The sequence below is a fragment of the Dendropsophus ebraccatus genome, chromosome 1, assembly GCF_027789765.1.
Source record: "Dendropsophus ebraccatus isolate aDenEbr1 chromosome 1, aDenEbr1.pat, whole genome shotgun sequence".
NCBI classification, from domain to species: Eukaryota; Metazoa; Chordata; class Amphibia; order Anura; family Hylidae; genus Dendropsophus; species Dendropsophus ebraccatus.
In genome coordinates this window covers 126124104-126137679 of record NC_091454.1, presented here as the reverse complement: position 1 = coordinate 126137679, position 13576 = coordinate 126124104, and the positions used below count along the sequence as shown (strand labels likewise).

Genomic DNA, 13576 nt, shown 5'->3' with positions numbered 1-13576 from the left:
TTTCTTACCCGGTTTACCTATGTATGTTTCACATAGCCTGAAACTAGCTATAAAAAATAATTATTAAAGGAGAAGTCCGGCAAAATTTTTTATTAAAGTATTGAACTGCCCCCCAAAAGTTATACAAATCCCCAATATACACTTATTACAGAAAATGCACATAAAGGGGGAGGAGATTTATCAAATCAGATTCCACCTTTCATTTTCCAAAGAGTCTGTCAAGAATGAAAAGTGAAATCTGATTGGTTGCTGGGGGCAACTGAGCCAGTTTCACTTTATACCATGTTTAATAAATCTCCCCCCTAAGTGTTTTTTCCCTGCACTTACTACTGCATCAAGGCTTCACTTCCTGGATAAAATGGTGATGTCACGACCTGACTCCCAGAGCTGTGCAGCTGTGGCTGCTGGAGAGGATGATGGCAGGGGGACACTGAGGGACACAGGGTACTGGAGGGACACAGAGCATCCCTCTGCCATCATCCTCTCCAGCAGCCACAGCCCGCACAGCTCTGGGAGTCGGGTCGTGACATCACCATGTTATCCAGGAAGTGAAGCCTTGATGGAGTAGTAAGTGCAGGGAAAAAAGCACTTTATGTGCATTTTCCATAATAAGTGTATATTGGTGGTTTGTATAACTTTTGGGGGGGCAATAAAAAAATTCTCCTTTTAAGTGATGTTGCCTATAAGGGAATTTCTATAAAAGAAAATAAATGCCCTGTTGTATAGGAAAGCAGAGGATCATGGAAAGTTTAGTTGTACCACTATCTGGCAAACTAAAAAGCTATTTCTGAGAAAATGGAAGTCAAGAAAACTATATATGAAAAAAATAAAAGTTTATTTTAAAAAAAAATCATTATGCCCTTCAAGGTAATGTTCAGTAGGTTAAAACTAAGCACTGTAACATTAGTCATATCCATTCATTCCCACACTTTCTATATGAAACCAGTGTAGCAGATCTACCTCAGTCATATGGGTATGTAAAAGCTGCAGGAATTTTTATACCAGACTGCTTTCTGGTCTTTTTCGAGCATAAAAACAAAAGTTAATACAAGACATTAAGATAATACATAACCCTGCCAATATTAGCTTAAAACCAAAGATGATGCAAAGCGTGCAGAGAGAGCAGACTTCTGTAATGTCGCTCTTTGCACCTCTAAACAAACCATTAATATAACAGCTTCTTTGAATTAAAAGGTCACTTTGTCAGCTGACAGCCCTGTATCCGCGCTCCACAATGAGCAGTCTTTTATCAGCTATTGGAAGGTGTTTTTGCTGTGATACGTCCTGAAAAACTTCAAGGATCAGTGTTCACTTTAAAAAAAAAAAAAAAAATCTATTAAGGCAAGCCTCCAACGTAAGATCCATCTGTAGTCCAGTAAAAATGAATTTCCACAGTGAATTTAGAATGCCCTTCATGTCCTTGTGTCTAAGAACTGTTGGCGCTGGAGATTTCCTGATTCATTTTACGAAGGTTGCCTTTTACTTTGAGAAACTCTGGCTTGTTTTCCTGTTCTTCCTCAGTCTTTTGCTTTTCCATTTCCAGCTGTAAGGAAAATGAAAAGATAAGAAATATATCCAAGCAAGCTACATCTGCAGACAATAGACTATTTTTGGTACTCTGTCAGGATGGACGATGCAAGAAAATGAATAATAGCGCAAGTTGTTCTTATAGATTACTTTGGATCATCACAATGGCCCTGTTTAAATGCACCACATGGTCCACTTTTGGAGCTTAGTACAAGTATGTATTTTGGGAAAACCTAAGAACCAGGCCAGCTAGTATATTAAAAAAAAAAAAATGGAAATTTCTTGTCAGGCTGCAAGGAGTCTCGCTATGAAGAGAACTTGCCATGAATGTACAGTGGTACCTTGGATTAACAGTAACTTGGATTAAGAGCATTTTGCAAGAAGAGCTCAGAGTTTTTTTTTTAATTGTAACTTGGTTTAAGAGCACTGCTTTGGTTTAAGAGCTCCCTGTACTGGGTGGGAGGGGGAGTGGGGGAGGGGCATGGTCTGCGCAGGGTGGTCTACAGCCCTGTACTCTGACCCAGGAAGTCTTCCTCACCTTCCAAATCACAGCAGATCCACTTCAGGCTGGGGCTTGTATCAGGGAAGTGGACTGTGGAGGTAATCTCTTCATAGCTGTAACCCCTCTCTCCCCTGACATCTGTGCCCACATCTGCCCTGCTCATTCCTTCATACTCCCTGCAATCTCTGTCAGTCATTGTGTTTCCCATCCTCTCCATTACTGCTATAATGTGCCTGCACTTACACTCAGCCACTCACACTGGTGTATGGAAAAGTTTCTGTCACTGTTCTCCTGCACAGCTCTGTGATTCTTTTTTCCTGATTGCTCCATGCTGAACACACACCCCATTGCTGTCATGTGACCACACAGACCTCTGACAGCAGATGCTTCTCTATTCTAGCCTGTTGTACTACATTAATGCATTATGGGAATCTGCACCTCCATGCTGTATCTACAAACTGCTGCTGTTTTTTCAAGTTTATGCACTTACTATACGTTATACTCCACATGCTGATTGCTATACTGTACAGTAACTTTTACTATAACATTCAGCTGTTTCTCATTGTTTGTTTCATCTGTTATACATGTTATTCAGAATATAAAAATCTGTATTTTAAGTGCTATTATATATATGCCATTTTGGGATGTGGAACCAATTGTCTGCATTCAGTGATTTCACATGGGAAATTTGCTTTGGTTTAAGAGTGGATTTGGATTACAAGCACAGTCCTGGAACGAATTATGCTCGTAATCCAAGGCACCACTGTACATTAAATTGTATTGCCACAGTGTAGTGAGTTTCTATTTGGTGAAGTTGCAGGAAAGCAAACAGTCAGAGCCCTATTACATAGCGAGATAATTGGCTGAACATGTCGATATAACCCTTTGTAATATGGCAAGCAATCAGCCAACGAAAGAGCATTGTTAGTAAGGGATTCTGACCTGCCAAGAATATTACTGCGGCCGACAACTTACTGCAGGAATGATCTCAGAATAGAGCTTTTTATACCAAGTTTCCACAGAGATTAAAGTTGATCACTGTGTTCTCCAGCAGGGGGCAACTTAGTTTACATGGAAATAATCTAAAAAGGTAAGTTTTGTCTAAAATGGAGAAACCATAAAATCTCAATTGCTGACAACAATGCCAGTAACAAATTTATATAACTGCAGTTGATCATTAATGCAATTCTCACCTCTTCCAATTTCTGATGCCGCTTCTGTAGTTCTAGTTCAAAGTCTGACTTTTTCTGTTCAGCTTCTTCCTTTTGCTGTTTGATAACTTGATCTCTTTTTCTTTTTTCCATTACTTTCTGCAGCTCAGGTTTATTCTGGGGCGAAAGACCTCTAGAAATACATAAAACTGTATGAATTAGTCCTAAACTACATCCAGCAGCCAAGAGCTGCAGCCCCAAATGTTCACACAGAAGAATTTGCATCAGATTCTACATGGATTACGACATGGACTCCTCAATAAAATCCACTTGAAATCTGCATGAAATCTAAGTGCCATTAATTTCAAAGGGAAATCTGCACTCATGAAATTTTCAAGGTGGTATTTTATCACACGGATTTAAATTCGTCTTCAGAAATTGACATGTTAGTTGTCTACGTAGATTCCATTTGTACAATTACAGGTATGTAAGTAACTACAAGTAGATTCCATTTGTACAGCTACAGGTATGTAAGTAACTACAATGAAATGACTCACATCCATTAGGTCATTACCTTTTTTGGTTCATTAATAGTTCTCGGTGAAGATCCTGGTGGTTTCTGGACCCCTTCACAGGATTTACTAATTTATGGGGCTTTATTAGCTCTGGATTATCCGACTCAATGTAGTCTGGCTCAGCCATAATGCTCTTCACGATCAGGCACCTGTCCCCACCAAACTCTGAATCTGTCAAGCAGTGACCTACAACAAAAACAGGCCACATTAGAAGGGGGGTTGGTTATTTATTGGAAAATAATATTATCGTTTCCTATTTAACAATGCAACCCTTGGAAAATAAAAAAAATAAACTCACTGTGAAGTTTTAACACATCTTCCTGCCCACGTTGCACAGCCAAAGAATGACATGTTCTCTTACAGAGCTTCACTCCACATACATTACCACATGTGTTTAATAAGTTTTACTTTTCAGCAGCAGCAGTTTTCCATTAAGAAACACTACAATCTCTTACAACTAACAGTTGTGATGTATATACAATCAGGATCAGAGGTCTGACGATAAGCACCAATCAATGCCTCTAGAAACATTATTACTAGAAAGCTTCAAAACAGTAACTTCAAGGTAACAGCAGTGAGCATATGTGCCTTGCCATGTTTCATCAATACAATGATCAGGACACAGAGGTGGTAAAACATGGCCAGGGGCCTTATGACAGTGAAACATCTGCCTGTCAATGGGGAGTGCAATTCAAAGACCATGATATCATCATCATCCTACTCAACCTTCTCTATCATCCTCATATTTTTTAACTTTTTGGAAAAATCTCCTTGCTTAATAAGGACCGGGTCAAAAAGTTAAAAGTTCTCTATTTCCATTCATTCACTTAAGCAAGACGACACAATCTATCTTGGTTTCTCAATTGCTTTCCTCAAGGAAGCCCAACAAGTCATGTCTTCTGGATCCCTCGCACAGAAGATCTGTGGCAACTACAGAAGACATTAACCAAACAGAACTTCTGTTTGTACAACGGTAAGGAAATCCTCAGACCATGAGCTGATATGTACGTTGGGAACCAGGACTAAGAAATGCTAACATGCTAAAACCTAAAAACATCTATGGCTCATGTCAAATTAAATAGTGAAACAGTAATCATTTATGTTATCTATATGTTAGCTTCACAACAGATCTTTCCTCCAACACTCTAGCTCTTAGTTTGTCCTGATATTTTTCCCATGTTTTTACACCCAGCACACTTTTTCCACTGTTCTAGAGGGCAGGTCAAACAATCTGCAATTAGATTCTGGCTAAGTCTGCCCCTACTAAGAATCTATATGAAAACTGAACAACATTTCAGTATATTATAAAGGCAGACGCACATTTAGAAGGATTTTTTTTAAATACATAGCAAAATCTTTCACCTCTCTATATTGGAATGGGGGAAAGGTGCAACAACAACAAAAACACTCTAACCCAACTCAGATTTACTTTGGGCAAATCCACAGACTGTTTCAATAGTAGATACATACCTGCCTCACATGTAAACCAAAGCAGCATGGACATTTTTGTAAATAGTGAAAGTTCAAACACGATCCTTATAGGGGTGGAATGTAGATGTCTGCACGGTTGCTCGGGACATTTACGTATAAAGCACCATGTCGGTTACTTTTTAAACCGCCCAAGTACATGTCACCTTTTAAGGAATGCAGCGTCTACCCTGACAGTTTCACTATTACACAATAAGACATTTGCCTGCGTCATCAGGTCCCTATATGACCGAAGAAACATTGAATATCTGGATTAGTTTAAAGAGTCCTCCATTAGTCATTGTACACGTACAGATGGATAGCCAAAGCAATGGTTTAGGGAATGATTGATAATTTGTTGTCTTGAAAGACTAACATTTATATGAAAAAATATACAGCTACAAAACTCCATAAATTTAATAAGTATTACAAATGAAGTGTACATCAAAAGACTTGAGCGACTTCCCCTTTACCATTTGAACGCTCCTGCGTTTACACCAAATGATTACTGCTGAAATTCGAACAATGTAACGATTTTTTGCGCAACAGATACCACAAATTATCAGAGGAGAAAGCTCATGGACAGGCATGCGGATCTGTACAGGGAGTGCTGCTTAATAGCTGGATTTTCACTTTCTGAAAACAAAGAAATCTAGACAGGAGACTAGCTAATTGCAATGAATCAGTGACATGGAATGCTCATCGGCAATAGTAACACTTTGGAACATTCTTCAACAAACAGTGAGCCAGAAGGGAAGTTACACAATGACTAGGAAAAGGCAAATCAATTACAATACTGATGCCAGTGAGTGTGCAATGCAAAGGAAATTTAATAGGAAAAGAAAAGCACTGAATAAAAAAATAAAAACACACACACATCCAGAGCCAGATACATTGGGGTCAGATTTTCCAATCATTCACACGTGCCACAGATCCAGACACTTGGACAGCATTGTATGTTAAGTATAGTGTCAAGCTATAATGGCCCAGGAAAGACCATTGTATGTTGAAAATATTGTAATTAGCCATGAGCAAAATTACAATATTGGTAAAGTGAAGAACTTTGCTAAGCTCGGCCTGGTAAAATTCTCCTAGGACAGCATCCAGCTTTTCCAGGCACCCAGAGCAGAGTGGCGTTCAAAGGCAGCCGTCTGACAAGCGCTTTACTAATACAGTAAATTCGCTCTACAATAATCCTAACAAATACCACAAAGATAAGTTCTTGGCATAAAATAGCCATGAATACGTTCAATTTATGAATGTAGGCGTCTGATTCACAAGATATATGTACCGATACACGGATAATAAATCTGAGTTGTGATGGTCCAAACGGGAAAAAAAATACAGATGTTTGCCATTATAGTATTATCACGTCCTCTTTTGAAATTGCTAAGAGACCATAATAGCCCATAATCCCGGCCGCAAAAGTTAAGGGCAAGCGCTAGCAGCCTAAATTGTCCAATAGAAATCTGAAATGTGCGGCCGGAAATATCGCCCATAACGTCCGCAAAATATGAAGTCAAAATCTTACTGTCACAGATATAGCTCCTCCTGGCAGCCTTTTTAACAAGCAGCTTCCCACCTTTATAGATCTGCAAAAAATACAGATTACAAATGCAAAAGGAGTACATAGTCCTGAAATGACTCCAAAAACTCCAACTGCAAAAAAAAAAAAAAGTTTGGTATGGATTTTTGACACTGTCTATCAAGAGAATGGAGCATGAGTCAATGGAGGCCTAAGCGGCAAATTTATTGAAGATGTATGTCATTTTTCTGGTCGAGAAAACATATCACAGGAAAATGAAACTCTTCTAGAGATTATCAAGATGTTACCAAACAGATGTGTCCTAACCGAAGGAAGGAAATTGTAACCACAATGTGTTCTGTCAAAAACAGCCTAACAACGTCTACATTGCCTAATACAATAATGGTATATACACAGTATGAGAAAAATGCTTGACAGGTAAAACAGATTACTGAGGGGCGAGCTCTTTTCACACTGTTTTACTGCCGTGTTCGTATACCAAGTGTACAGTATACCTAGTGAGTGTATACCATGGTGCCATACTGGAACCTGCTCTTCTGTGCAACTCCACATGAACAGAGGCTAAAATGTCCCCTTTGCTCTCCATGTCTCCATTCTGATCCTTGTCTTTCAACATGTTAAAAAAATAAATAAAACACCTAGAATGATAGTGACGGCCTGCTGGCCATTGTACCGTGTGTAATAGGAGCAGCGGCAGCAGACTACAGCCATCTACCATGGGCTACCCACCCGCAGATTTCTACCCTCCAGATCTGCTTCTCTAGATTGGCCGTATAATAGGCCTTTAGTGTGAAAAGAGCCTTAACATTAGGAAACAACGAATATGCACAGTGGCAGCAATGATTAGTAATTTTAATGCACAGGAAGGCACGCTGCCCATATAAGTCCTGGGAAACTCCTCAGAGCTATTCTCTGCTAAATTAAATTTAGAACTTACAACATTATATCATTTTGATGTATAATATAAATAGACATGTTTTACTCTAATATCGCACACTATTCTTACACCTACCTTTTAATGTTTGTATTACATTTTTGCCAATAGATTTTATACAGAAGAAAGGGAGGGCACTCACTAGCTCATTGGGCTCAACCCTTTATTGTATAGCAGACATTACAAAAGGTAATGAAACAAAGGTAACAGCTGTCTTGCACACCTGCGCTTCATCAGGCCCCTGATCAGGTCTGATGAAGCGCAGGTGCGCAAAATAGCTGTTACCTTTGTTTGTGTTGGCATCCTCTCCTGCCATGCAGACACACCAGACTGTCTTAATGTCTGCTATACAATAAAGCGTTGAACCCAAAGAGCTGGTGAGTGCCCTCGCTTTCTTCTATATGAAGTCTATCTTGCAAGACTGTGCTGTGTGGATGCACCACCAGCAGAACAGTTGAATAGCATACTTCTATCATATACCTGCTGCCATTTCAGAGTGAGGGTAGTAGTGCCGGTTTCTATATCTTTGCTGCTACTATTTTGTCAATGTTATTTTGCAGCTATTCTAGTAACATTTCCAGTCTATACACAGATAATAATACTTAGTAACCTGCCCAACACTAGATGAATAATAATAATAATAATAATAATTAATAATAACGCTTTTATTTGTATAGCACCAACTGATTCTGCAGCACTTAACATAGTTTGTCAAATTGTTAGAATGGTGTTAAAATGGTACCTGTACGTTATGTAATAGGAAAATAATGTTTGCATATCCTCATTGTGGCAAATGCTTATCAGCCAAATGTAAATAATGGAAAATAATAAGAAAAAAAAAGAAGGATGTATATTGCTCAGACAACAGTTGTTAAGTATACAGATAGTAAAAAGTAGCCAGCAGCGGGTGGAGAGGAAATAGGCAGTCTCTTCAGACATTCCACAGCATGAAATATCCAACATACACAGGATAATACAGTTCATTACGATGTGTCAAACAGCCCTATCTCATATTGTTCTAACCATTTCAAGTCCCTTGGCTCCTACTGCTCCAACCACTCCTTGCATCACACACCCAGTTCTGTCATCCACTCCTGCAGTCAGCAGAGGATCACTTGTCTAGCATAATCTGGTTCTGTTGGCTCAAGATGCACATGTGGATATATTGCAAACAATGACCCCTACACCTTTAAGCTTTATTATGTGTTTAAATTACAAGATACTTTGATCACAAGTATTTACCACGATATGGATTTTTCTGTCTAACACGGTACTATACTATTTTTTTTTCTAAATTACAGGATACAAATATGTAGGTACTCTGACATCACGTAAAATACACACATAAAAGTAAACATGCTGCAGAAGCAGGTAGTATTGCTTACCTGTCTGCCCATGTTCTGAGACTACTAAAAATCCATTTGCTTTGGGGGTCTAAGGGTCCTTTTGACGACCCAATATGTGACCATCTACAGCCGCAAACAAGTGCTGATCAGTGAGATTGGTGCTTGCTTGCAGTTGTGGTAAATTACAATGAATTTCACGGCTGTACAAAAGATCAAATCAGCCAACAAGTACTTATTTGCTTGCTCATCGGAAGATCTCTGACACTGTTAGGGTCCATTTATGCTGCGTTTACACGAAACGATAATTGGCCCGATCGTACGATTAACTATGTCGAAGTAACCATTTTTTTTTTCACAACGGTCAGCGTTTAGACGGTACGATATATCATACGGAAATTCGCTCTGCAATCGTTTTGCGATCGATTGCGATCGCTTAAGCCTTTCTCACACATTGGTTAAAGGAGAAGTCCGGCCAAAATTAATTTCTGATATGTTGTTACTTATGAAAATTTATACAAATTTCTAATGTACATTAATTATGGGAAATGCACATATAGGGCTATTTCCCTTAATTTAGTAGATCAGGAAGTGTTAGAATTCTCTCAGATCCAGTGACGTCACGACGAAAGGTGTAATTTCGATGGAGTGTCCAGCAGGGGGCGCTCTATATAGAAGTCTATGGGACTTTTTTTTTTTTTTTTTTATAGATGTCTATGTAATGTAATGTAATGTAGTGTAGTGTACAGTGCTTTATTGAATGAATACATCTATGGAATACTTTGGGGAGCAAGTGTCCCTGCTCCCCAAAGTATTGCATAAATGTATTCATTCAATACATTAGGATATCACAGTAAGCCCGCCGATCCGCCGCATTCCCGCCGATCCGCCGCATATACACTGAACTATAGCTCCCATCATCTGCTTATAGTATGAACAGGTGATTGGAGCTGTGGCTGGGTAATGGATATCACTTGCCGCTGATGCCACTGCTTATGCCGCCGGGCGCAGGGGGGAGCCGCTCAGTACACAGGAGCCCTCCCCCTCCTCCTCCTTCCGGAATACCTTCTCCCTATACCACTGCTTACTCCCCGCCTGGCCGCCACTCTCATATACCGGCTCCCGATGCATCAGCGCGGACACCAGGAAGCATCGGGAATCGGTATATGAGAGAGGAGAGCGGCGGCCAGGCGGGGAGTCAGCAGTGGTATAGGGGGAAGGTTCCCGGAAGGAGGAGGAAGGGAGAGCGCTCCTGTGTACTGAGCGGCTCCCCCCTGTGCCCGGCGGCATAAGCAGCGGCATCAGCGGCAAGTGATATCCATTACCCAGCTACAGCTCCGATCACCTGTTCATACTATAACCAGATGATGGGAGCTGTAGTTCAGTGTATATAGTCCGGATCGGCGGGAGTGCGGCGGATCGGCGGGCTTACTGTGATATCCTAATGTATTGAATGAATACAAGGACACTTGCTCCCCAAAGTATTCCATAGATGTATTCATTCAATAAAGCACTGTACACTACACTACATTACATTACATAAAAATCCATAGAAACAATAAAGTCCCATAGACTTCTATATAGAGAGCGCCCCCTGATGGAGACTCCTTAGTAATTACACCTTTCGTCGTGACGTCACTGGATCTGAGAGAATTCTAACACTTCCTGATCTACTAAATTAAGTGAAATAGCCCTATATGTGCATTTCCCATAATTAATGTACATTAGAAATTTGTATAAATTTTCATAAGTAACAACATATCAAAAATTTATTTTGGCCGGACTTCTCCTTTAAATCGGCGAACGACTGTTTACACGGAACGATCTGCAAATGTTTTGCGAACGACGATTTTAGAACATGTTGTAAGATCAAAATGAACGATTTCTCGTACGTTGTTTGATTGTTCGCAGCGTTTACACGTATGATAATCATTTAAATTCGATCGTTATCACGCTAATTCGCACAATAATCGTTTTGTGTAAACGCAGCAATACACAGAAAGATTATCTGACAGATTATCTGACGAAGATTTGAAGCAAAAGCCAGGAATGGATTTGAAAAGAGGAGAAATCTCAGTCTTTCCTTTATGACCCATTCCCTGTTTATGGTCTGTGCCTGGCTTTGGCTTAAAAAAAACTGTCAGATAAATCTGCCTGTGTAAACGCACCATTACATTGGCCAATTATTGGCTAATTGAGCTTTTGAATGATGTGTTTACACAGAGAGATTTATCTGACAGATTTTTAAGCCAAAGCTATAAAAGACTATAAACAGAGAATAGACCATAAAGGAAAGACTGAGATTTCTCCTCTTTTCAAATCAATTACTGGCTTTGGCTTCAAAAACCTGTCAAATAAATGTCTCTGTGTAAACACACCACTAGGAAGACTCGTCATCAGTAATTGTCCTATGTGAATGGGTCTTTAGTTCTGTATTCTGTTGTTGTACTTCCTGGTTGAGCACTTGCTCAGTAAGTCCTAAAAAACTTTGCTTCAGTAGTTCATCACAGTGCTCACACCCTGTCTACTCTCCTCTCCCAGCACGCCTGCCAGTTCCCCGCCCAAAGCTGTTGCAAAACATCTCACTTTACTGTTTATGCTCAATCAGTGAGGTTGCAACCCCTGCTGCCTCATTCAGCATATTGGAATCATACCTCACTCTCCCTAAATGTATGTATCTGTGAATATGAAAGGGAGATGGGGACGCAGACTGGAGGGTCTGGTTAGAGATGGTGACATGACGGTGGGAGCTCAGAGACAAGATCCAGCCAAACCTTCTGTGATATCAAAAGATGGTGCATTGGAGCTGTAGACCACACACTTTTGGTAGCCCTTTTTTTTTCTTTTATTTTTTTTACTGTCGGGGGAAAGCACACAAAACAAAGTTGGAGGACAGTTCTATAAGTGACTGCACTATACTGGAAAGTTATATGTTTCGGGGTGATTGTATTTAAATAAGACTATTTTCTTATACTGCATAAGCCCTTTAACTCAACTCAACCCATGAATGAACAATGTCTGAAGGTACAAAATGGGGGCAACCTGTAACTGCAGCTCAACTTTTATTCACTTAACAGTCAATGGAGACAAACTGCTTCCTGCCCTGTTCACTGTGTAGTGCGGGAACTGAACAGCTGATTGGCGTGGGTCCTAGGTATCAGCACCCGGCCAATCAGTGATGGATGAGCTATCATGTGGATAGCGTCTCCGTCTACTTTGACTGGAAACCCCCTTTAAGAAAATGGACAGTTGTGACCCTTCAATGTTTGTCTAGGTGTTGAACAAAAATCCCCCGCTGGTCACTGCCTGGCGTATTAGCACACGACCACTGCAGCCACAGTAATGTTGCCAACAAGATCTTTCTGCTAGTCTATGAGGCCCACATTAATGGAGCCCAAGTTATGTCAGGTTCTACATTCCTGCCAACAGAATAAAACAGGAAATTAGCTGTCAACTTACACTGAATTTACTGGAACACATTCTGCACTTAATCTCAGAATGGAGTCACTTTGGTATAACATTACTCAGTGTCTATTATGTACTATGTAGCATGCGATATCTCAGCTTTATCTCCTAGATATGTGAACGTTGCCTGAATTTAATTTTCTACAAAATCCCAATAATAAGAGTAACTGGTAACATATCTACCAACAATTGTACAAAGCTTGCTGACACATCACTTTTTGCATCTGCAGACATGCATAGACTGTTCCAGTATAAAAAAAAAAAACAGGCAGGAAGATCAGAAGTTGGACTTTAAGCCTCAAGCTGTTTCCTACTTTTTCCTCTGTCCGTGTATAGAAAGTGCCTGAACGTACCATTGTCTATATCCATCCATGTGTATGTGCGATCAATCCCAAGGCACCCATTACCAAACCCTACTCACACAAAAACAGTTTGTTCTGAAAACAGACCAAGTCGACAAGTGCTCGGAGAAAAAAAAACTATCCTCTTATAGCATTCAAAACTCTAGCGGCAGCACTTTATGGTTCACAGATAATGTGTTATGTTCCTATGATCATGAACTTTCGGCTACTTTGTAAAGGATATGTGGAAACCCCACAAAAAGGTATTTCATTGTATTTTGTATATCATACACCCCTACCTTTAGGCTTCCCTCAGACATAAATTTTTTCACAGCATTTTTTCTGGTGTTTTTCTCATTTTAGTGCAAAATTAGTATAGGCATTTTTATCTCTGGCTTTTTATCCCCTGAATTTTTAATACAAGTCATTCTTTTAACATGTGATTACAGGATTGCTATCGAATATTTTTTTTGCGAATACTTTAGTGAATACTATGCACTTTAGTGAATACTGTACCTGTTTGTAGGATATTCTGCACTAAAGAAAGAAATCTAAGCCAGACCTATAAAAAAATTGCTGCTAAATTCCCCATTCCCCATAATTTATGACAATATTGGAAAGTCCTGAACAGCTGAATTCTCTATTTTCCAAGGTCAGGGGAAATCAATTCATTGACATGATATAGAGATATAAGCCTCCTGCCAACAACTCTAATCAATTAGTGG

The 13576-nt window shown here is 39.7% G+C and overlaps 1 protein-coding gene across 3 annotated transcripts in view; it reads right to left on the bottom strand.

Moving 5' to 3' along the window:
* Positions 1-816: 816 nt before the first annotated feature.
* Positions 817-13576, bottom strand: part of FAM107B (family with sequence similarity 107 member B) — an 81590-nt gene continuing 68830 nt past the window's right edge. For all 3 annotated transcript variants that reach the window (XM_069956170.1, XM_069956178.1, XM_069956166.1), the window contains exons 2-4: positions 3755-3941; positions 3223-3373; positions 817-1543 (exon numbers count right to left, since the gene is read on the bottom strand). In XM_069956170.1, the coding sequence (XP_069812271.1) occupies positions 1427-1543; positions 3223-3373; positions 3755-3882 (396 nt within the window). In that variant the 5' untranslated portion in view covers positions 3883-3941 and the 3' untranslated portion in view covers positions 817-1426. The remainder of the gene's footprint in view (positions 1544-3222; positions 3374-3754; positions 3942-13576) is intronic.